We start from the raw sequence: 27,477 nt of genomic DNA, 5'->3' as shown, positions 1-27,477 counted from the left end.
GAACATACATGTCTTATGCCAAAACTTATGGGTAATATATACAGTACCTCAGAACGCAGTCTGAAAAGAGCTGGAGTGCAGACAAATGTTGAGTGTTACATTGTAACTTAAGGCAGACTGTGATTGGCTACACATAAGTATGAGATTTGAACGTAAACTTCTATCATGGTATTTTGTCAGATGTAGGAACAAGGTGCTCAGGAAAGGAAATAAAGAACAAATGACAAGAAATGTAGGAAACGGAGGTAAATAATGAAATCATGCCAAGTTTACTACATCAGATTTTAGTCAGATTGGGTAGATCTACTAATCGTTGGATCGATTTCCAGACACAAACGAAGTCACATCCTTTGCCGTATATTTTTGAACTACAATACACCACTTTTTTTTTCTCTCTCTCTCTTTCTTGACCTGCAAATGTTGCGTGTGTATTAAACAAGCAACCTACCTTACAGAATTTACCCAGCATTGGTTCACACGCCCTCATCAGAATTTTGTCCAGTTTGATATCTTCTGATTCCTCCACAGTAAAGTTACCAACCAACTGTTTACAGTGGCCTGATAAGTCATCAAAGTGATTTTGTAGACATTGCATTTCCTTCAGAGACAAAAATCAAGACAAAATGACATCTCCTTATCTCGTATGTGTATTTAAGTGAAATCATCTGTTTGTCTGTGTCCATCCATCTGTTTGTATGTCTGTCTGTCTGTCTGTCAGTCAATAGGGCTGTCAGACAGTCCCCCAGTCAGTCAATCTGTCTGCCTGCATGTGCATGGTTGTTTGTATGTATGTATGTATGTATGTATGTATATGTATGTATGTATGTATGTATGTATGTATGTATGTATGTATGTATGTATGTATGTACATGTATGTATGTATGTATGTATGTATGTATGTATGTATGTATGTACATACGTACGTACGTACGTACGTACGTACATATATACATACACATGTACATACATACATACATACACACACAAACACACACACACACACACGCACACACATACATACATACATACATAGCATGCATGACTGTACATTTTGTATGTATGCATGACATACATGTACATTATCCAATATATTTATTATTATTTATATCTATTTATTCAGTAATTCTAGTAGGCACGAGTGTCTGTTTTTCTACCCTTCTGCATTTCTATCCCACTAAAATACAAAATATTTAATCTTATGCTGTATTTTGACTTAAATTGCCATCCCTGAAGTAGACAACTAACCATGTTTACATCACCTGATACAGTAAAAAACACTGACAGTCACATATAGTAATGTTCAATCAATCAATCAATCAATCAAATAATCAATGTTGTTGATCAACTCCTTTGTGACATTCTGCTCACTTCAAATGAGGTATTACTATTAAACTACTAATATCACAACATACCTCTCCTTTCTTGACATTTTCAGAACAATATCTTCCAAGGGCCAATTTACATGATGCTTCAATTCTGGGATGGAGATTGACATCGTCAGCTCTGAGTCGAAGTACGCGGTGAACTTCAGCTGAACATTTACGGGACAACTGAAATCAAAATTATGACAATAGTCTTTGTAGTAGTGCAGTTAATGCTTAGGACAAGATGGCAATGTCAATACTCATCAGTCAAAGAGAAAACTCTATTGTATACAAAACACTTGTGAAGAGGACATATACTGATAATATGAGATGTTCCTCTTACTATTTTCACCTGATTTCAGGTCTTAAGAAATGCCGTAGTAATGACAGAACCCCATGACATGTGAGCGTAAGTGTGGAGTACTCGGGGTATTTGCATGAGTACTTGCGCAGCAGAAAACACTGCAAGCATGAGTGCGAATACTCCTGAGTACTCACACTGGAACTCATCTGGCATGAGGTTCTGTAATTATTACATATCATGTTTATCCGAAACATCAGATTTCCATAAAAATGAAAATGTGATCACATGCTTTCATGTAGAATGAACAATCGTGTCCTCATTTGCATGTATAGGTATGCAATAATGTTTTCGGTACTGCACTGCAGTGCAAATACCGCTTTGTATAGTATACACACACCAAAATGCAAGTAATCGCTGGTAGATACGTAATAATCTGCTGTGTCCACTATGCTTTTTCTTCAAATTTAGTAGTTCTGGAGAATCACTTCACATCACAGTAATTTCATTTGATTGCCATGAAACACAAATTTGAAAGTGAAACTTTTAATCAACTTCTATTGTCCTAGCAGTGGTCAACACTTCCTTCATGGACTTAACAGATATACATATGCATTAGATGAACAATGCATATTCATGACTATTTTATCTAAAGGTAACAAGCACTGATACCCATTATTTCCTCAAGTGGCATGAAATGAGATAAATGTGGACAGATGTCCTGCTCTCGAGCGCAAGGAATCGACCAAAGCACCCATGGCTAGGTTTAATATGATTGGTACATTTGTAGGTATGTCTTTTATGTTATGAGCTACTAAACAAGCTTACTTTTTGATCACCAGCTTTAGGATGGAGGTAGCGGTGAAGACATGCAAAGATGACCTCAGCACCGAATTCATCATCTTCATCCTCTTGTTGATTCCATTCAGGCGGTGCATAACAAAGATTTACAGCATCATCCCTACATAATCGGTACAACCTTGGATCCAAGCTAGTCACCAGGGAAATAAAACAAAAGACGGTGTAATTCCTGACACAGAGGGCACTAGTTTTGTCAATTTTTGGTACATACAAGCTAGCACGTAGGATGGCATATTGCCAACACAGAAAGAAAATTCAGCTTAAAATATTACAGAGGACACACAGTCTGGTGATTTTTTCAAACATCTTTTCAAGAGTTGAATACTCTAGTCTGAGCTGAAAAATGGGCTGGAGAGATTTTGAAAATTATACATTGGTTGCTTCCATCTGGTAGACAATTTTGTGAGCAAATGTTTGGCACAATGAGAATAGATCTAGACATTAAGTGTTGCATCAGCTTCCATTCATATTGCACAAATACCTGCTGATACAGGTTGTGTATTTCTATAATTTGCCACACTGTTTATTTTGACAAATGCAAACACTGATTAGTTTTACTCAAAAAAACTATCAACAGTTTGTGAAAATATAACTAATGCGTATGCAAATGATGAACAATCGTATAAATTCCATTTTTTTTTTTACCTGAAATCTCGTGACACAAAGTATTGCAGGTGCAATAGCTGTTCTTCACACTCTGGTACCATTGCTGGTGTGTATAGATGCTCCATCAAACATGACAATACACTGTGCAGGTGGATATCGAATGAAAATAAAACAGATGTAAGTAAGTACAAGTCTTCTACATTTGAAGACATAGCCCCCATCACCAATGTTCTAAGAACTGGCATCTAAAATACAGTCCAACAGGTTAGCTACCAATCTATGCAAGTCAGAGCTAGCAATGTCTACTCATAATATTAATATCCATAAAGGAATATTAAAGTGAACACACTGACTACATCAGCAGTATGTGAGTAGGAACACAGCTTGAAATCTCATCGACTAGACAAAACGCAAAACACTGACATGCTGTTATGAATAATGAAAGTGCATAGTCAACTAAAGAGTTTTTCTCAGATAACATGGTTATGGACACTTGAATGGTGTCTCTATACAAAGAACTCAACTACATTTAGGAAACTACTCGTGACTTTCGAAGATGGCAGGACAACATTAAAGGCCACTTTATGAACAGAAAGCTTACCTCTAATAGTATTTCAAAGTACATGCACATTTGAATAGTTTATAAATACGTACGGACAAAACTTAAACAGTTTTGGAGAAACTTACACAGCATCACCAGCCTGAAGTTTAGAACATGCTGTATCTACTACAGGTTGACAAGCTCTCTGTAAAGCTGTATCAATTCTGTAATCTTCACCGGCATCAGCTTCTTTCACTAGAGTTTCAACCTGTGAACACAATCACACAAAATAACTTGTACAGTAATTCATAATCAATGTTGTCATATTTTTTCAAACATTAATTAAGAGACATTAACGAGATACATGAGCTGAGATGACTTAGGGAGAGACTGATGAAATGACTTCAAGATGTTCAAACATGACTTAGAAACAGTGACATACAACTTAAGACTGAGACTTTCAAACATGACTTAGAAACAGATAATCACAACATGACTTACAGCTTTGAGACAGAACTGACTGAGGTCTCCTTTCTTGGCCATTCCCATCAAACAATGAATCGTCTTCCCCTGTCTCTGTAGTCCTTGACATTTCTTGTCAATTTCCTCGCGACAACTCAGAATGATATCAGGGTTGACCATGTAGTCTTCCATAAGTTGTTTACGAGTATCAAATATTTCTCCTTGACATTCACTGTCAACTTTATTACCTGCAAGGAAAAAGGGAAAAAAAAGGAGAAATAGAGTAAATTTTAGAAGGCAGCACATTTAAGGCCCGGATCCGATTAGCATTCATACTTTCAAGTGTAAAAAAACAGTCTTCAGAGCTACAGAAAAAGTCTGTCTATAGAAAAAAAGAATGATCCTGAATTATGATCTTGAATGACACAAAAGAGCACTGACAAGGGGTATACACCTATCTTGTCATTCTTGATTTGATTACCTGACCAGAAGAATTGACAGGGGGTATACCCCTATCTTACCTTTCTTGGTTTGATTATCTGAACAGAGGCAAAGTCAAGGGTAAACACTTGTTTTACATTTCCTAATAATTTGATTCTCTCGTCTAAATAAATGAACACTGGCATTCAGCGTAAACCTTCTTTGCTTTCTTTGTTTGGTTATCTGGAACAGATGCACTGTTAGGGGTATACACCTATTTATTCTGGTCTAAACAAATTAATAATGAAAGGTGTGCACAAATCTTGCACATCTTGATTTTACTATCTGAACAGAAGCAATACCAGGGGGTGTACACCTATCAATCTTACCTTTCTTGATTTGATTCTCTAAACAAAGGAGTATGAAGGACAGTTTGGCCTCCTTCTGTTTGATATGTCCATAGTCACAATGATGTTTCTTGATAGCAGCATGGCACGCTTTCTGAAGTGGATAACTCACTTTGTAGTCCTCGGCAGCTAACTTTTGTCTCAGGGTGAGTTTGTCACGACACTGAAAACATAAACCAATGTGGAAACATAGTAAAGTGTACTCAAAAGAATACAATGGGAGAGTCATGATGTAAACAAAGAACATATTATTTGTGGCCTACTGTTTTTAAGATATCATAGGCCTGGGTAGAACCCACGACTTTCTAAAAGTTTGAGAGACAGTGTTGGATATTGTAACATTAAGGTAGACCTGCCTTGAGAATCATGTCATTGAAAATCAAAGTTCTTAAAATCTCTCAAAAGGTTGCCATATTGAAGTTTTCTTTTGAATTAAATAAAGAAGTTTGGCGGTTCAACACCTTGTTTTCAAGGTAAACAACAATATTTCTAAATTCTTTTTCCCCCGCTGAGTTATTTGCGGCCATATTGGATTCTAAAATGGATTAATTTTGATGATATTTAGATCTCTATTTCAAAAATCTGTATGGTGACCCCTGATTTTTTTTCTTCATTATTTTAAGAATGGCTGTGAGTTATCTTGCCCAAGTAGCGGCAAAATTGTAAAGAGTTTATTTTTAAGTGTTTTTCACTTTTACAAATGTAGTTAGTGCCTATAGTCCTTCTGAACTGTTTTTACGTGTTCAGTTGTGCTAAAAATCAATGTGAAACAACATATGCTACGTCCTTGTTTGTAACTCAATACTCAATATAGTAAATGTGTAAAATGTTTATTGTACATACAATAACAAAATACTTTATACACATTTTTTAGGATTTTGCAATATATTGCGTTGCACAACAAATACTTGCCATATGTTGTTTCACACTGATTTTTCAAGCCATGATAAAATTAAATCAAAAATCCAAAAATACCAAATCCTCATCCATATGGGCTACTTTAAAATTTGACTTTTAAAATTTGAGGCTTTTTTATTAAATTTTATTTTTACAATTTTGAAAGTGAACTGATTCAATTATAATAGACTTACCCCTTCAGTCATGTCATGTTCAAATTTGTGTTTGACTAAACACTTGTACACTTTGCCACTGCCAGATTGTACATTTTCACAGAACCTCTCTCTATCATTGCGGCAGGCAAAGTAGAGAGCCCTGTCCTGGTGGTAGTCATCAGACTGCAGCTCAGCTACACGGAATATCTGTTTTCTACATTCACTACCAATCACATGGTCACCATCCATATGTTTCTCTAAACAGGCAATGGTACTGCCTTGGTTGTGGAACTGAACCTGAATAAAGAAATCATAACTTTTAAATTTATCACTTTTTTTGTCTGTGACCTCTTTGGTCCAATATTCTCACGTTCACAAAGCTTGGCTACTACACAGTTCTTTTTAATATGTTATGCAAAAATTCAATATTCACATACATACTACAATATAGCAAACTTCAGTAGATGTTATCGGTTTCAAGGAAGAACAGTGACTGATACCAGTTCATTTGGGAATTTTTTTCTAAGTCTCATAATCTTCAAATGAGGCCAAATGCAAGCAAGTTCACAAACAAATAGAAAATGATGGACAGGTCCAAAGATTACTCTAGCCAATCAGACAAGAGCACTCAAGACTAATTTGCATAACATAAATTTGCCTTTGTTATGAATAAACATAAGGTCATGTGTGCAATGATGTCATCTCAATAAATTATATCACAAACTGATTTTTGTGTCCCCATCCAAAAGTCTGTGCTCCCAACTAATCAAAATATCAACTTATTACTACATGTATACTTACATGTATAGATAAAACAGATCTCTAATTGATCCGTATAATGTCTAATTATTGGTATGTTAACAATTTTTAGTGAATATATTGTTAATATATTTCATGAATATAATACCCCAGCTGTAACTAGTACATTCAAATAAAGTACGAAAAAGGCTTGGGGACTTTGTAGAAAATCTAGGAGGAACACTCAGCAATGGTTTTGTATATGTAAATACTTACATTGCCTGGATCCATTGCACCACATCCAAAGTCTTTGATATCATTCATACACTGGTCATAAAAACCATTGATAAGTCTGTAATCACTGAATATAATAGTCGCCATTTTAGTCAGATACTGTCGACACTGCTGGTGTGTGATGTTTTGTTTGTGCTCCAGCAGACACGGAATGACCAAACCTTTGCCTTTCTCCATTACAGCACAGTCATGGAACTACATTACAAGAGAGAAATAATCATAATGTTATTATAATTTTATTATATATTTTTTAAGCTTATTCTCATTCTATGCTCAAAACACATTTAACAATGGAATGTGTCATTCTGATGAGGACCATCTACCATGGCAGATTTTGAACTGCTTGTGTGTTATAACCTCAGTAAATCACTTTTTTACAATTATTTAACACCACCCCCCCCCCCCCCCTACTTTAGTACCTATTGATACCATACATACATGTATATGTACATTGTATATACACAATGTGCACATACATCAAATAGCAAAGTAGGGGAGTGATGGTACATTTCAAAAGTGTGCATATTCCTCAATCGATTTCATCATATCATATATAAATTACAGCTAAGTTATTACGGTATCTTTTAAATGGTATTTTATATTTTGCAGGTAGTCTCATCGATAGTAAATCACTCCTTTTAACAAATGAATATTAGCATAACACTGGTATCACATTACACACAATTTATACATGCAAGTTCTTTTGATAGAAATCAGCATAAAAGCATCACCTTACCTTATTCAGGGGTTCTTTGCAAACTTCCTGCGTGGCAGAATCGAACCTGATGTCCATTGTTAGATTGTACTTGTATTCCCACAAAAACTACAACATAACACAAAGATAATCTATATAATATATTTAGCATTGATGTATATCTCACAGTCACTGTACTACATACATGTATGGCTCTGGAGGGTATTACATTCTCCAGTAGAAATTCAACACCGAATTTTTAACTTAACTTTATCATGCATGTACAGTAACATGGGTATATTACATTCCATGGACAAGCATATTACATTGTATATACCAACATAATTTATGCATGTAGGCACTACATGTGTACGTGACTTAATTAACATGTGACTTAATTAACATATTATACATGTACATGTAGACATTGTTATTTCTACTCAGTTGCAATCACTATATATTTACAAACAGTATACATGTATATGAAACATGAGAGCCATGTAAAACATTTTCAGTGCAAAATGGAATGAAGAAATGAGCGCAAAGTCAGTGCTCCTAAAGGCAGTTTGAATTTCCCGCATATGCATACATTGTACATGTACATTAGCCATAATCCCCTTTATTTAGGAGACCTCTGCCTTTAACATAATATCCATGTACTAGGTGTAGGCATTATATGTCAACCAATCAGGTTCTGTGCATGTTATCCATCAAAATTACTAATCAGAAGTACTGAGTTCACAGGCTGTGTGTACAAAATGTAGAGGAAACTTGCCATACTACAGTATGAACTACATTGAACCAAGCATATAATATGTACTATGTATGCTATACTACATGTAGTTGGCTGGAGGTTTGTCTGAGTTCAGTTCACAATGTTACATGTACCAGTATAAATGTTTACATGTACATTGTATCTACTGCAGTACATGTAGAAGTACCCTTTTTTTATTTCAACATGCAAACACTTGTTTTCAGGACTATTCAAATGTACATTGTATTTACATGTACAAGCCCCTACAATTCAAAAACATCTATATTTACACTTTTATAAAATTTGCTCTATTGACATTAGTTCACTATATAAAGAATAGATTCTATAAAGATACCAGACAACATTGTGTGCTGTAAACATGCATTCACATATTTTAACAAAATGTGTTCAGTGACTGTCATCTCTTGAAAGTCTAATCATGAACAGAAATAAGTCAGGCAGACAGACATAGACAGACAGACATAGACAGACACACACACATGTACGTACATATACATACACACACATACATACATACATGTACATACATACATACATACATACATACATACATACATACATACATGTACATACATTATACATCATACATACATACATACATACATACATACATACATACATACATACATACATACATGTACGTACATACGTACATACATACATACATACATACGTACGTACGTACATACATACATACATACATACATACATACATACATACATACATACATACATACATACATACATACATACATACATACATACATACATACATACATACATACATACATACATACATACATACATACATACATACATACATACATACATACATACATACATACATACATACATACATACATACATACATACATACATACATACATACATACATACATACATACATACATACATACATACATACATACATACATACATACATACATACATACATAATGTACATTTGTACACGTGTACATACACACTATATACTAATACACAGAGTACCAGCATATACAAATATACTATAATTTATAGATTTAATTTACCAGACTGAAATAATGATACCAAATGTCTTTGGTTTCAATAGAACACTGCAAATGATACACACATATAGCACAAGTACAATTAATTTCCGTTTCTCATTACACCATCTTCATCTACCAACATGACCACCGATTGTCTCCCTTAGTATGCAAGGAACACAGTAGTTCTTGTTGCTAAGCAACAGGTCATTACACGACTTATAAAACCAATTACTCATTATTTCAATTTTGTTGTACGAATCCATTTCTCTCATCATAGATAAAGAGTTGAAGGAATACCTGAGTTTCTTTGTCACTTTGAATGGACACCTACTCAATTTAAGAAGTATATGTACAATGTATGTCCACATGTAAATGATGTATAGCATTTCATCAAACCTTATAACAGCTCAGCACGGTGTATATTTGCTCATTATGACCTTTTTAATTTCATTTAGCATTTACATTCATTTAGTATTCAGCATTTCATTATTACACCTCAAGAGATACTATACAGTGTATATATACATTTTGTATATAATATAAATATATATATATAATATATATATATATAATGTATATATATATATTATATATATATATACATATATATATTATATATATATTTTATATATATACATGTATATGTATATATGTATATATATATATATATATATATATATATATATATAATTATATATATATATATATATACACACACACACACACACACACACACACACACACACACACACACACACACACACACACACACACACACATGTACAATACGCATTTCTTAAAAAACCCACTCATGGTGCGAAACTAGTGAAGATTCAACCATACATGTAATACATTGAAATAACAATACCTTATTGGTACATGTACAATGTACATATTAATTATTCAGCATTCAATTATTATTTCTGTTTCAACAATCATATATTTTGTGTTGCCATCTGTCCACACAATGAGTGTTTTTAATATGTACTTTTTAAAATTAATTCCATGTTAAGAAATACATATTGAAAGTGCTCAATACATGGCTTGGATGACAATGACAAGAAAAATTACTGCTATTTTAAAATTTAAACAACACATCATTGGCTGAAAAAAAAAGCAAAAATTTGCGAGGTAAATTAATGATCTTTGATAATCATTGGTTTACAGCATTAGCTTGAAAAATTGACATTATATAAATACAATATTCATGTATTCACAGTGACTTTAAACAGAGTGAACAAAAAAAAATGGAAGGTACAAAATACACAGAACCGTCAGTAATAGGGAACTTGCAAACCCGCCATATTGAATGTTGCATCATGGGAAATATGATAATAAATACTAATGAATTGGTATTGTGAACAATACTGCTACATTGTTTGCAACCACGAATGATCAATTCATAGTTACCCTGACCATGGTGGGAGGTTTATTTTAACGGTACATGTAGCTCCAGATTAGGTGTTACGATAACCACAGATAATCCCATAGTCCTTTGCATCTGAGCATGCTCAGTCTGGATTGCAAGTTCCCTGTAGTGTTAACCCCTGACTTGTCTAGACATATCAATGAGTGTCCTTCACAGTTATTTCACTCACTCTACTATCCCATTACATATTAACAATGCCCCAACCTGGCATTTTATATCACACAGCCATGAATAACAGAGAGTTACACAGTACGACTCCACCATATTAACATTTGACCTCGGCATGACCTCAGCAGGTTCTAGTTAACACTCTCTAGTCTGTCACTCTCAAGTTATAACAATTTTATTGAAACCTATCTGTCCACTCTGACAAATACTATGGTATTCACTTTTAATCCGTGTAACTAGACACACAAAGTACATTGTGTACATGTAATCCAGTGAAAACTAACATGTACACAGTTACTCCAAGCTATTGCAGTAACAGGTTGTCAGGGTATTTTAATAATCATTCAAAAAACCTGCATCACATGCACATGTATATCACATGGTTTAATGTACACGTGTACAAAGTGTACACCACAAAACCAGCTGTGCTCGAAATACGATAAGGATTGAACATTTTGCACTAACACTTTTCCTGTTCAGAAATACATGTGTACATGTACATGTAGTCATGATACCTGTGCATTGAGATGATTAATTAAGTAAACAATGATAATCGAAGCTGTGGGAATCAATCTTTTTTTTTTCAGTGAAGGTGATAACAAAACAGAAACTGTGTAAATTCTACCTGGGTCATCTCATTCTAAATTATGATCATACACATGTGTCAAATCATGTGAAGAATACAAAATGTATGTGTATATTTTACAGGCATATTTACTAGATTTTCTCCTCTCTCTTTTTTTATCAAGGTTCTGACACATTACAAAATGTGTGTGTCACATATCTAAAGCAATGCCCTTGAGAAAACTGTACAATGTCATGTACTTGGTTCTGCTGGCACAATGAAGAACTGCTCACATTGTACATGTCATTCAGGTGGCACAATTCAAGCGATTTGTGGTATTGAGGTGACACAGGAACAATGCAAGCAATTTATAGTACACGTGTGATAAAGGTGATGTGGCACAATCCATACAATTGTTGTACTTGTGGTATTTGAAGTTACTTCAGCCTGTATCCAACATACAAATGGTGTATTTCCATAATAACAACAGCCATAATACAATTGTATATCGCCTTGAACACAAGGGTACCACACTCCTTTGTAATTCCTGCTCCCCCCCCCCCCCCCACCGTAGACAAACTGAAAATCATACTCAACAAACACTTTATGTTAAGCAAAAATGATATCATAACATTGAAAGCCATAAAACTGAAGATTCTTCCCAACATGCACTTATCTCTAGCTGGTATGTACATGTACAGAAGATTTTGCTTATCATTGAGCCTTCTTGTAAAAACATTCTCAAGAGAACTTCGAATACATTTAATACACATACAATGTACTGTGTCCTAGTTTAGTTCTCCATCAACATGCACAGCACACTGCAGGTTACTGTTCACTGTCTCTGTTTGACACAGCCATGCAGAAACCAATACAAAACTGCACATTATACATGTACTCTCCAAGCTACAATGTAGCAAGATCGCACTTTCTTGCTACATGTATATTTAGGGTAAATGAAATAAACCATTTGAATACACTGCAAGTAGACACAGACACATGGGCGCCAATGTTTCGATACATGTATCTGCATTTGATATCTGCTTGTGGCACGTTAGTTCATTTAATTTAGACAAAATGGAACCAGAATCTGTAATCATTCCATTTTGCTATCTCTTTGGTTTCTGCATGATTATAATATCAGGCAGACAGTGAAGAGTAACCTGCAATGTGCTGTACTAGTAATACTCATTGTACATGCCATTCTTTAGCTTCACGATTAGGTATGGGATCTAAAACTTTTATTTCGACAACTTCAAAGCATTATTTTGCATTTTAATGTATGATATATTGCTTATTCCCAAAAACATCAAATAGAGAGTTTTAATGGTTGGCAATGTACATATGTCGTCATGGCTACTACATACTTGTACATGTACACATTGTATGTATCCTTCTACTTAGGAGGCACAGTTTGTGCCAAAGACCCAATTTCCATGTCATTATACAAAATGTACATGTGACGTGAGTACAACTGATACAGCATAATTATACTAATTAATCTATTTAGAAGCAAGGTTCCATTAACACTGTGTGATAGAAGTGGTTAAAGGCCCATGATTCAATCTCTGGGTCATGCATTAGTGTTATCCTATCTGTGAAGCCATAAGGATTACATAGGATTATTCTTTTATTCTGGACCAACTTTTTCTATAGCTCTGCCAGACAAATGTTGCTCACACCTCAATTTTAATTAATACCAATCCAAACTGAGCCTTTGAAATAACAGAGTATATTACAGTAGTGTAATATCAAAATTGAAATTAGGGAAAAATCACATACATGTACATGGGTCCTTGGGATCATTCTTTTGTTCTGGATCAACTTTTTCCTACAGCTCTGTTTTTCAAAACAACTCAGCTGTTTCTCAAACCCAATATTTTAATCTTGATGTAAACTCAGCCTTTCAAAGGCAGACACTTGTAAACTGAAAATATTACACGTTTGTATCAGAAAAGCAGTTATATTATGTATACAAATTCCTGGTGAGAGCTCTACAGATTTTTGCTTGACAAGATTCAACATGTTTCAGTTGTTAGACTATCATAACTTATTATATACTAGTATATCACATATTCACAATGTGAAACTGAAGTAACCACTACAGACAACAATTAACAAATGTGCAAACAGTGAAACCAATATTCCAATAATTTTATTTATGGATCAAATTCACATAGAAAGTGTCAATTTAATCACATTTCCTTCAGCAGGTTTACAGCTTTACTTAAGTTACACAATGTACAATATACATGCGTATTATACTTGTGATCAGCCAGAGTACCCACACCTAACAGGCAGTCTGGAAATAGTTAGGCACGTGGTGACCTGAGAAGCTTTTAGCTGACAGGAATGGGGGTGGTATCTTTTTTAAAACTAGACCCAGGTCATGATCTTCATACATGTACACGTATGTATCAAATCATGTGAGAACAAACTTTAAATATGGCAGAGAAATTGCGGTCAACATCATGATATATCCCGAACTACATGTAACAACCCCCTTCCTCCTACCTCCTACCATGATATTTGGCCTAAGAAATTCATTGACACGTTTTTTTCATTATACTTTTTTGAAATTTCGCTTACTATAATTTTCCTTTTTTTCTCATTTAGCCAACCAGACAAGCCATACTACATGTATAACACCCCGTTGTACAATACGTTTATTAGCCTTAAAGTGGCCATATGGATGAGGATTGGGTATTTATTTGGGATTAAATCCTTGTTTGTAACTCAATAAATTGCAAAAGATTGATAAAATGTTTGAAACCTTTGTTATTGTACGTACATATAACAAACTTTTTAATACATTTTTTTTTAGCTTTTTGCAATGTAATGAGTTACAAACACAGACTTGGTATATGTTTTTTTCACATTGATTTTTCAAGTAGGACGCCATGATAAAATTGTGTTATAAACAAAAAAATCCAAAATAAATACACAATCCTCACTCACATCCTTTTGTTAACTTAAATTAAATATACCTTATTTTATTTTGGTTACATTTCTACAAACAAATTGTACTCGCTTTTTGATTTTTACATTCCCTTTAATTCCTATTCTTTAATTGTATATTGAATTTCACACTAGTCACACGTTACTTATGTTTTCATATCCCACTTTTTACAAAATATACCTTATTTCATTCCTGACACTTCTTAAAGACCCAGTTTGGCTCAGAATGGCTGTGAGAAAGAGTCTTCTGACAGAATGAAAGCGAGCGCTGGTTGAAAAACTAAAGATTGCTCCTGTGTACATTTTGTACATGTACATGTAATCCTTAGACTGATAAGGTTATACTAAAGGGATTGAAACCCTGACCTTTAACCTTGTGCTGTCAGTTTGTTTTCATAGTTATTTACTCATCACTTCCAACTCAAATAATTCTTTATATTTTGTCAGTATTTATACTTCACAGCCCTTTAAACTTCTTGTAATATATGTTTTGTTTACAAGCATTTTATACTCCATCATAAATTTTAATATTAATTTAAGACTCCAGAGGAAGGTTTCCTGGGAGAGACCATAATGTACACTTTTCGTTTTTTATATCAAGCCATTTGTCTAGCTTCATGAACTTGTTCATCTTCGAAAAATAAAGAGAAACTCATGTAGATACAACAAACTATATCACACCCTGTCATACATGTACATACACATGTAGTCAAGCTGCCAAACCCTCAGGCTATTGTGTTAACATTAAGCAAACGTAGGTCGCATACCTAAGGGAGTGTCCGAAGATGATATATTGTGCAACAAAGGGACTACATGTATAAACAGAGGTACTGTCATCCTTCATCTTTTGTTCATAACCTTCTGTGCATAGAGATCCGAGGTCTTACTATGAGACTAAGTGACACTCATTCACAGACAGCCTGCCATGTTAACAGCAATGCAGAAAATTTGGGGAATAAAATACTCAAAACAATTTAGTAAATCAAATGAATAATAAACGTTACAATGAACCTCTTGTAAGCAGTTCAAAAGCAGTTCGGTCTCTAGAATTTGTCATTCTGAGGGCAATTTGAAAGCTCAACGCTGCATTTGTACATTTTGTATTGACTACATTGTAGTTAACTTAAAGTAGAACTGCTAATCTACATGTACACCAGGGCAGTTGTTCTTTAACACTTGTTTTATAAATGTAAGATCGTCTTGCCCTAAGTTGATCGTGTTAGTAAAGGTAACCTTCTAGAGTGTACATGTACATAGACTGAACGATTCATTGTTGTTTGTGCTCGTGGTTAGAGGAGCATAAACAACAACAAAACCTATACAGTAAACATCAACGAAACCTTCCATCTATGGTACAGTTCCGAGTCTTGAAATGCGACATTTTGTATATATCACCTTACTTATTAAAAATACATACCTGTTGACATGTCTGAGGAATATCTTCAAAATTCTGAAATGAAAGAAAATAATCATAAAGTAAATATTGAGATACATTGTATGATACACTTTAATTGTGTGTAAATGTAGGAGGGTGTCATGCTATCAATCATACAATGATATTCAATTTTTCTCCTCTAATATTCATAAAATACTTTTCCAATTTAATCACTATAATGGAATAACTTAACAAATTATTAATATTTATACATCAGAAAAATTATATATATGGAGCAGAGGCGTATGTGCAAATACAATAGTTTCTACTAAAAGGATATTACAAATTAACGGCAATAAATTATTCATCGCATGAAATTCTCTTCTTTTTTTTAATTTGGTAGCTTTATTATGCTACTGTCTGATATATTGTCACTTGTAAGATAAATTGAAGGTCAGATGTAAATTATCTCTACTATCAGTCAAAAGCCGTGTGCCCTACTAGACTAATTTGATGCACCACTGACGCACACAATTTCTAGTGACACCGAAATTTGGTGTTCCCTATCTCTTACTACATGTACATGTACAAATGTACATGTATATTTATGTATACTGGGCAAAAGTTAATAATACTACTATTGTTATAGTAGTCACTGTGGATGTACAATGTAGTTGTATTCCTCTAATAAATTCCTTTTTATATGAAGTAAAGTTTTTCATTAAGCGTGGTGTAAAGTAGGTACATTTTTGTAAAATCTACAGGTACATATGTTACATACATGTATACAATGTACAACAAAATGTTGATACAATATTCAGTAACTATTGTCTACATGTACATTGTATGTACAATGTATATGGCAAATTTACTTGTGGATACAGACATTGTTTTTACATCTGTAGTGTACAGGTATGTATAAATTGTACACATACAGTTTTGATGTTGTTCCACCTGGAGATGACTGCATCAATATAATAAATATACATGCATTCGTTTACAGATAAATTGAATTTAGAAATGGCCCTGCACCATAAATTTTCCAGCCTGTGCATGACAACGGTTGAAAAGTTCATCCAAGTTAAAAACCATTTCAAAAACATCTGGCAAGCTTAAGAAGTATGAAGAATAAATCATGAACAATTCAGTAATCTTGTAATTTTTAGTATTTACAATGGACGTACATGTACATTATGTACCCAATATCAACTTATTATTTTATATTTTTCAGCAAATTATTATAATGACTTCACACCATCTGTAACACGTCATTGGCTCAATGCATGTGCATATATGGCTGGAGATTTTTTTACATAGATATACAGTGTGCCCCCTAAGCCAATTTGACGCGCCACTGACGCACACAATTTCTAGTGACGCACCAAAATTTGGTGTTCCCTTATCTCTTACTACACATGTATGTGGTTGACTCACAAGAAATCCAAGTTTTTCTCATTTTGACTCACAACAACAAAATTTGGCTATCGTTAGAGGGCACATTGGATATACAGTTACATACATATAAATATATGTATCCCACAAAACAATTAATAGCATTTGCACGACCAATTGAAAGAACAATAAGCTCATTGCAAGATGTTGTCTTGTTTTCTATTGAAATTCTCCAAATCCAATTACCAGTGGTACCATATGTTAACACTAACAGTTTACACAGACTGCACTAATACATGTATTAGCACACTAAGGTTTGCATTTTCTGTTATTTAATTTCATTTATACTAGAACAGCTGAGGTAAATCAGAATTAATCTGTATGACCAGTTTTTTTATATATATATATTTTAAAATCTATGTGAGATTGCATGTACATGTATAGTTGCATCTGTCTTGTATGTTTCTTGTAATATTCACAAAAGAAGTGTTTTGCATACTGTATCTTTGATGACAGCTAGCATTGTACCTCCTGAATGGAACTGACCTTCACAACTACAACTTACATGTACATGGCTTCTCAATGCAGAATGTCAAAACTCTGTGTGCCCTTTAACCTTTGCCCTATGAAACAGCATTCCTTAAGTGGAGGGTCAAGGGTTATAAGGTCATTTACATGTATTTCCTTATAGCTAGAAACAAAATTCATCAGATTATTCTGTGAAGTTACAGAGAAGACTGCATTGTATAATAATAGAACAGTGGTATGAGTAAATTTTATACTGTTCAGATTTTGTACATGTACATGTACACATACAAAATTATTGAAACTACTGTCACCAAGCACTGTTCTCTTTCATACAACTTCATCTCTGCAACATTTCACATTAGACTGTAAGATACAAATGTACTTCATGTATTTCAGGACCAATCAGGCTAGTGCCAGCTGATAGCACGGCATGAATATGAATGTCTGTATCTTACAGACTACACTGTACATTTCAGATAAGCTGGCAAGTTTTATTAATTATGTTTTTATCTACAAGGAAAAGAATGTCCTTTTTGACCTGTACGACCTGAGTCAACTGTACAAATGTACGTGTATGTTGTTTGTTTGGGTCAGGGAGTTGGCTAGTAAAATGAATATATGTTCTGGGTTGTTGTTTTTTTGCCATGTTATAGAAACTTGGAAGTGAAGCAGGCGACATCAGTAAAGAATGGCTTGCATGTGTAGAAGCTACAATGTAGAAAGCCTAAAAAGATGTTTGATCTCTTTGTCCCAATTTCAACTTGTCCCAACATCAACTTGTCCCACTTTCAACTTGTTCCAGCATCACAATTTGAACTTGAACTTTCAACTCATCCCAACATCAATGTGTCCAACTTTAAAATCATCCCAATTTCAACTTGTGTATAGAAAACCAGTCTTCCTGAAGTTGGAACTTTTCTATACTTTCTCTTTGATAATTTGTACATGTACATGTACATTGTAGTGTTTCAATTTACATATTTGTACATATTTAAAAGACCCAGTTCAGAAGACGTTTAAAATCGTGGTTGGAAAACCATTGTATGACAGAAATATAAAAGTGTTTCCAGAACAAAAGCAATGTAAGCCATAAGGTTCAACTGATAAGATACAATAATGCAAGAACCTGGGATTGGATCCTTGACCTTATGGGGCAGCAGTGAGGTAAAGAAACTGTTGGTTCTGGGAATGTATAGTACATACATGTGAACAGCCAGCTTTCAGTGTGCATGTGCTCCAGATGTACACCACTGGTTCAGATCCTACACTCATATGATACATCACTTTTGAATCCACTCGCCGGCCATTTTTAATGCAGGTGCATGTATGTTGTGCTATACATGTAGCTGGATGTTTTGTTGTGCTATACACATGTAGCTAGATGTTTTGTCCTGGCCTGAGATTGAGACAGGCCAGGATACAGTGGGACAAGTTGAAATTGTATGCGAAGTTGAAAGTGGGACTAGTCACTAGCTGATGTGGAATAATGATACTAGGAGGAAGTGATTATAAATTGCACTGCAACTTAAAACTATAAGTGTGCCATCATCATCTAAATCTAACTAGAACTTTAATAGTGTGGGAATTTTAATTAAAACAAGTTTGTAACTACTACCATTATAGCAAAAATACAATCAAGAAACAGTGACAGCAAATTTACAGGAGTCTTCAGACATGTAAATTTTACTAAGTGGCAAGAATGCATATAAACAATCAACTGTCATTATCTATTGGCTGATTGGTGAGGTGAGTCGGTGACAATGATAATCTCCAATTCAATCATTTCGCTATGATATTTAACTACTCAAATAGTACAATGTATTCACTTTATCTGTTCTATTGTACTCATATTTAAGCAATTATCCGTTTTTTCAAACTGATTGCTATTATTCAAATGAGTTTCCTGTGTCTGAATTTTAATTGAAATAAATAGTTATGTAAATGTGTTAAAAATCCCCCTCTCTTCCCACTGGAGACAAACATCATTATTTTTTTTTTCATTGACAGTGGAGGAAGGTACCCATTTCATTGAAGATGCTTAGAATTATGAACTACTGAAGGTAGAACTGCTGTCTGATGGAAATTTAAGAATAAGTTCTTTTCAATTCTCAGTATGTGATAATTGTTTGTATTATATCCATACTGTAGTTTGAATCAGTCTGAAAGAAATTTCTAAAACCATAAGATATATATATATATATGAGTGTCTGATGATCGCAATATGCGTGAAATATGAGTTACACCCAAGAAAGAGTTCCAGTACTACCAAAACTATTACGCTCTGCCACTGCGGTATAGAGCACTGTCTTAGCAGATTGATACTCACCGAGTTATATATATATATATATATATATATATATATATATATATATATATATGGGTGTGTGTATATACACATATACACACATGTATAAATGCATAATTTATACATATATATACACACACATGCATGTACATGTGTATATATGTAAGTATAATATATGCAAATATACATGTATATATGTGCATACACGATACATATATACATTGTGTGTATATATTATATTATACATTTGTATATATATGTGTGTGTGTGTATGTGTGTGTGTGTGTGATACGTATATGTAATATGTACAATTATGTATATCCATTCCCAAATTAAAATAAAATGTTAAATTCATACAATATAGTACAAATATGAAAGTAAAGCCTTAAGGTAATCATTCATGTAGGACTTATAGGACTAGGAGTTTCTTTTAAAGTTTATTTCATGATATCTTACAAAAAGGGACCATGATTTCAATGACACTCAGCATGGCATTTGTATAATAAACTTGCACACCTCTTTTATAAGTACAGCTGATAACAATGACAATAGTTTACTCACTCCTTTGTCATTTTGTAGACACTCCAACACTGCGAAATTGTTTCCCCTGGTATTTTTAGCACATATAGACTGGACTGTATCTCTACACGGGCCATCAATAATATGCACTTGACCTGCCCTGTACCCTTGTCTCGGCTGAGATTGCTGCCTTGCTCCTGGTACCGGTATGCGACCATCAAGCTGGTCCTGGGCGGCAGGCTGTAGCTTGTCGATTCCTGGTCTGTGTTGTATACCTCCGTATATAGGTTTCCACGGGTGTTTTGGGTCCTTCTGTACATTTTGTGGAACCTGAGGAACTTGTCCTGGGATATTTTGAGCATTTCTGGCACCCTGTTGATAACCCAAATTTCTGTCCACTGGCTGCCCACCTGCACCTACGTTAGCATGAATGTCTTGCTGATTTACGCCAATGTTACCTTGTTGCACTTTTGGGTACTCATTTTCTCTACCAGCCCCGACGTTGAAACCATTGGGTTGGCCCAAATCCTGTCTCTTAAATCTATCATCAGCATTTTCACCTTCCGTCGAGTATATTGATACCAATAAAAGTATCAATACAAGCTGGAGAAATCTCGCATGTCCACGTAAGCCGGTCGCCATCTTGATTACGTATCAGACGGACTACTTTCCGTATGGCGCATTGATTAAATTTCACTTGCCGAAATGTATGGTTAATCGGTGCAGTATTTAGTCCGGTTAGCAAACATTACTCGAAAGTGATCAATAAAATGACACTTTAAGAGCTATGAATTGCAAGAAAATCAATATTGTTCAATATTATGGGATTATAAATACATTTCTACGTACGGTTTGTTGCACATATGATGACCTCAACGCACGAGCGTAAGAATATATATTACACAGCCGCACAACTCCTATAAGTAATAGGCAGAAACATAAAGATCCCCGGAAGCTAAGTCTCGCAGCTCACTGATGTAAATTACTACTATGTATACACAGTGGACTTGGACTAATAACATGTTGGTTATTTGTTTTCAGTTTTCCTTACTGGATTTGCTGACAAGCACCACTAGGAGTGGTCAATGGCGATCACATCTTGAACACAGGGACACATGTAATGATACGAATAAGACATGAACGGTGAGACCGGTGGTGTACCAGGCTGAGCGCTGAGGCTCGGGGATTTGGAATTGGGGTGGGTCGCCAGTGGTTCAGGATCCAGGAGGAAGCAGCATAACTTGTGCTTTTGTTGTTTGTCACATAGCCATTAATACGAAGTAACCTAGGCCTTGGGAATGATCAATCCATTGGCCCTTGGTCGTAACGTAAAAGTGTCTGAGAAGTTGAGCGAGCTCAAAACACGGGTCAGCTCATCGGGTCACCTAAGGTCATGAGCAGGTCAGTTTCCAGACATGTGTCTGAAAATCACTCAGGTCCGGGAGTCGTCATTACTTACGAGCTGAGGGGGTTGGAGAAATATATGATTAGTGTTAGTCGCAATTTTGGCATGCATGGGGGGGGGGCGAGGGCCACTGGAAAAAAAGAAGGACTGGGGGGGGGGGCACTTGGAAATAAGTTTACTACTGAAATTTGTTATTTCTGTGTCCCTTTATCAACACAAGTTTGTAAACTGACTCCGGGAAGCAGAGATAACTAAGCACAGAAATAGTCATGTATGTGCTGATTTTTAGATTACCACAAAAAACCCAGCATGGAATTCGTAAAAAAGGCCAAAAACCAAGATGTTATCGTATCTTCACACGGGTAGTACGTTTGGAAAAAGTGTGAGTTGGGGGGGGGGGGGTTAAAAACCTGATGATAGACGGGGGGGGGGGGTAGTAACATATTATTAATAAGGTCGGGTTGGGATTACTCAAACTTTCAACAGAGTTAACGTTTTTGGCAGTTTCTACAAACACTAACCCTAGGCCGTAGTAAGTCCTAAAGTAGTGCTAGTTCTTTTATGTAATCACACGTGATATACAGGTTATAATCACCCAGCTGATCGAGCTACACTATCAAATTACATAAAACCAATTAAGAAATGGGAAAAATGGAAAGAACATAACAAGTAAAAACAGTAACAGTAATACGATATATGACGATATCTGGTGTATGTTTGGTTAATAAACATTTACAGGTTGCAATTGCCCCTTGCTTACTGGTCTATAATATATATATATATATATATATATATATATATATATATATATATATATATATATATATATATATATATATATATATATATATATAATCAAGGGCAAGGTATCGAACACAAGTGAAAACAGCCGGCCATTGTGGTCATTATAAAGTTCTATTTGTCTGGCCGTGACACAAATTTTGGAGTATGATATTAATTGCATTTGCAAGTCACGACAAAGTGAACAATGAAATACGTGTACAAATTTAAGTTTGATTCATCCTCATGAATTTGTATTACCAAACAAACACGAGCTTTCTAACAAGCTTTTTTAACCCTCAAGGAAGGAATTCCTATTCGCGACCGACCGAACTAAACTGAGAGAGCGTACCGTTCAGCCATGGACAAATCCAATTGTAATTATTTTTCACAGCTATATGTGGTTTTACAAATTGAATGTACAGTATCATCATAATATTTACTTTATTAGTCTCATGTAAGTCTGTACGATATGCCTTGTCGGGGCGCCCTCGCGGTTACACGGTACGTTTACATATAAATTATTTCCTTCGAGAAGGCCGTTGAGGGCGGAATGACACAACATGCAAAACACTCAACATACAAGATCCTTTTTAGGAGAACACCGGACTAGGAAAGGAAGGAATTTTTGAAAACTTTGGGTTCTGGAGCGTCATTCGTGTTATTACATCACTTAAATTTCAATCGCATTACCAAGAAATGTCTTATTTCAGATTCATTGTCTACCCAGTGGTCCCGGCGATATAGGGAGTGATAGTGGGAGCTGAGTGGGAGTTAGCAGACATGCTTATACGCAATAAATGAACAATTAATAATAACCGTTTATCCCCAGATAATAAGCATTTAGAACTCATGAGTATTCAGTCTTAACATTTTCTTCTTTTTGTGCTGGTTTGGTAGTCTAGGGACTATAGCTATACAAGAATGTTTTGAACAAGATTGTAAATGTGTGTAATAAATTTTAAAGTAATGAATGATCAAACGGGACAACAATCTCTTCACACTAGTACTAGGTACAGAAAATTGTTAAAATGCCAATAATTAGACATTGTACATGTTAATCAGTGGGCAATCCTATCCATTAGTATTGCAATAACAGGTATAAATCGTGATAGCCGTTGAGGGCGCTGAATTTTGGGTACAGACTAAAAAATTCAATTTGATTTGATCTAACATGTACACAGCTACAAAAATACGTTCACCCATAGATGATTCAATACTGTTCGGGGTGTGCGATATGAGTACTTATAATTGGTTGTATCTGTTACGCGTACGGAGCAGAATTTTGTAAATTTTGATATTGACCAGAGGCTGAATTCAGTAGTAACGTCTCCACTATACAAGCTGTAGTGTCGAACCAATCTGTACCAGGGATCTTAGGGGAAATAAACTCAAACAGACACAGAAATTACTTTTGGATCGAATGACACACACGATTTCCAGCAACAGGAGCGATTCAATCGAACTCCTTAATTTAGTTGCTGCCAGGAACAAAAGTTCCTTGAGATGTTTTGTCACTGTGAAGTTCTGCTCTCCGAGCGCAAAGTATTCATTAATACGGTTAATTCAATTAAAAAATAAACAGTTGAAAAGTTGCTCTAGAACGTTCTTTACTAAAGCAGCTGTTGAAATCATTTGAGGTACAAGTTATATAGCGTGTTGTGACACATATGATCTCTACTTATTACGTATACGATAGAATAACGTTGCTTTACCCTTTGCTCTGTCTCATGAATCAATTTGACCTTACATGCGTCTTCTTGTCATTGCATGCAAGATAATGTTTATTTACTTGACACAATCGTTTACAATTTATGACTCATGACATATCTAACACAACATTTTGAAAAAAATATGTCAGGCTGCAGCTTTAGATAAATTGCACAATATGTGTTTATACAAACCACAAAATTTATGACACAGAGTTTGGACTTCAAAAGTATATACAGTTGACGTGTATTTTTTGTACTGACGGTGTTAAATTAACGGTAACATATTGTCACCTGGAACAATTATAAGATATTCTGACGCATTGCACTGACGGTATAAGTTTACACTTGTTTCGGCGGAACACGTCATCATGACCACCGCCCTCTGAAGTCGAAATATTGTCATTTTCTTTCGGACGGATTTTTAGATTTCAACACAGGCAAATTACATGTTCTTCTTGTCGCTGTCGTTAAGAACAGGCATTTATCATTCAAGTTTTCAGTTCAATCATCTTCTAATTTTTTGTAAATTTTAGGATTCAATATATATATATATATATATATATATATATATATATATATATATATATATATATATATATATATATATATATATATATATATATATCGGTGAGTATCAATCTGAGGCTAAGACAGTGCTCAATACCGCAGTGGCAGAGCGCAATAGTTTTGATAGTTCTGGAACTCTTTCTTGGTTGTAACTCGGAGTTTCACGCATAGTGCGATCATCAGACATATAATATATATATATATATATATATATATATATATATATATATATATATATATATGTTGCAGTACTACCAAAACTATATATATATATATATATATATATATATATATATATATATATATATATATATATATATATATATATATATATATATATATATATATATATATATATATATATAACTTTGAATTCATTAATACTCACAGCATGGGCAGCCTGTTCTGGGGATCCTGGGTATACAGTCTGACGTTCTAGGGACGCTTTGCCCGTGGTAACCCCCTGGTAACCCTTTTCGCATATTGGTTTAAGATGGGGTTAAATTCAAAGAGGCTGGACCGACATGGGACCATCTGTATCAGATGCCTTGGTCTGAGATGGCACCAATTTATCATTAATTTGAGATAATTAAAGGGGAGCATTGCCAAATACTAAAATCACTTAGAAAGTATTGTTTTTTTGCTGGTGCGGTTTTCCACCAAATTAAAATCCTTTGAAATTAAAATACATGTAAGTCATGATCATGGTTACAATGCATACCTTCCTAAATCTGAATATTTAGATCCAGCTGGGTAATAAAACAGCCAATTTCTCGTTTCAGTGAAAATTCAATCAAAATCAATTCAATATAGTGTTTGACACTGAATATAGATTAAATAAATTGGTCTGAAATAGAGCTTAGTACTCAAAATGGATGCACACGTACACTACTCCTAACAAATAAGTTATCGAGCGTTCCTCCACAACATTGCGATAACACGGTTTACCTTTTTATTGCTTTATTATTTCAGTTCAAACCTGTTGTAAGCGGAGAAAGTTTAGAAAAATGCTCATTTGTCCATCAGTGGCTGTCATTATCATATATGTATCCCCGATCAATCTGTATTTAAAAGAAGTAATTCGACAACAAGTGAAGTTAGAAAATCGATAAACGAATATATTTAATATTGCTAGCTGCTATGGAACCCTGTACATGTACATATGGGCGCCGTGGCTTAGTTGGTTAAAGCGCCTGTCTAGTAAACAGGAGATCCTGGGTTCAAATCCCAGCGGTGCCTTCTTTTTTGTTGAGCCACGTAGTCCGTACCACTACTATCTTGAAAATTAACAAAACAAGTTTGACGAAAACGTTCAGCACTATTGATTGCATAAATTATATAATAACTTCTCATGTAGTATACAGAGCAGAAACCGAGGCCCCAATGGCCATGGGTGGAGAACCGATGCCAACCAATTCAACGTCATTGGAAAACATATATACACAGTTAAACTTATTATTGCAATCATTAAAGTAATGCGACAAATGTCATTTTTTAAACCAAGCAGAATGAACTTTCCAGAGGCTTTGGGTTCTATCACCATGCACAAACGGCCCCCTCCCCCACCTGATGTCATTAAAAAAATGTACAAGCAAACAAACGCACACACACGCGCGCTCTCTCGCTCACACATAATACATACATACATACATACATACATACATACATATACATACATACATACATACATACATACATACATACATACATACATACATACATACATACATACATACATACATACATACATAAAACCTGTTAGTATTTCTGAGCATGCATGTCTGTTTTTCGATATCAATAGAACTGTTTTTGATGCGTGAGTCTCGACCGAAATCGTGATGGAAACCACTTTCTATTGATTGTTTAATACACGGTGTTTCTTTTCAATACATTGGTGTCACAGTAATGCAATAATGATAAAACACACCGTAGCTCATACAGACTATTTATATACCATACTATGCCCGGACATTGATGCTAGGGCGAGAGGAGGTCGTTGACATGCCCAAATGTGATAACCTTTTAACAGATTGATCACCATATTGTTCGATATCCAATGTCTGCCTTTCCAAAATCCCTTCCTAAAGTTGACCAGACAAAAAATAAAAGCACGATTCTGGTACATCGTTGCACGTAGACGCTCGGATTTGCTCCTTGGTCTATAATAACGTTTATGAATATTTCAATAAATTGCACTTATTGTGGTAATGTGTCTCAATCGGTATACAAGC

At 34.7% G+C, this 27,477-nt stretch overlaps 1 protein-coding gene and 1 non-coding gene across 2 annotated transcripts in view; one reads left to right on the top strand and one right to left on the bottom strand.

Moving 5' to 3' along the window:
* The window catches only part of LOC144437346 (Golgi apparatus protein 1-like), a 41,930-nt gene extending 20,513 nt beyond the window's left edge, over positions 1-21,417 (bottom strand). Inside the window, exons 1-12 of the mRNA XM_078126271.1 lie at positions 20,825-21,417; positions 16,081-16,113; positions 7,783-7,869; positions 7,029-7,241; positions 6,054-6,311; positions 4,945-5,125; positions 4,175-4,383; positions 3,820-3,941; positions 3,172-3,273; positions 2,494-2,656; positions 1,413-1,550; positions 449-598 (exon numbers count right to left, since the gene is read on the bottom strand). Of these exons, the coding sequence (XP_077982397.1) occupies positions 449-598; positions 1,413-1,550; positions 2,494-2,656; positions 3,172-3,273; positions 3,820-3,941; positions 4,175-4,383; positions 4,945-5,125; positions 6,054-6,311; positions 7,029-7,241; positions 7,783-7,839 (1,593 nt within the window). The 5' untranslated portion in view covers positions 7,840-7,869; positions 16,081-16,113; positions 20,825-21,417. The remainder of the gene's footprint in view (positions 1-448; positions 599-1,412; positions 1,551-2,493; positions 2,657-3,171; positions 3,274-3,819; positions 3,942-4,174; positions 4,384-4,944; positions 5,126-6,053; positions 6,312-7,028; positions 7,242-7,782; positions 7,870-16,080; positions 16,114-20,824) is intronic.
* Positions 21,418-26,411: 4,994 nt separating this feature from the next.
* Trnat-agu (transfer RNA threonine (anticodon AGU)) lies at positions 26,412-26,485 on the top strand. Its single transcript has one exon. It is a non-coding gene; the product is annotated as a tRNA-Thr (tRNA).
* Positions 26,486-27,477: the final 992 nt, after the last annotated feature.

Source organism: Glandiceps talaboti, chromosome 7 (genome assembly GCF_964340395.1).
Source record: "Glandiceps talaboti chromosome 7, keGlaTala1.1, whole genome shotgun sequence".
Taxonomy (NCBI): domain Eukaryota; kingdom Metazoa; phylum Hemichordata; class Enteropneusta; family Spengelidae; genus Glandiceps; species Glandiceps talaboti.
The sequence above is the reverse complement of the archived record's forward strand: the minus strand, read 5'-3'. Positions and strand labels throughout refer to the sequence as shown.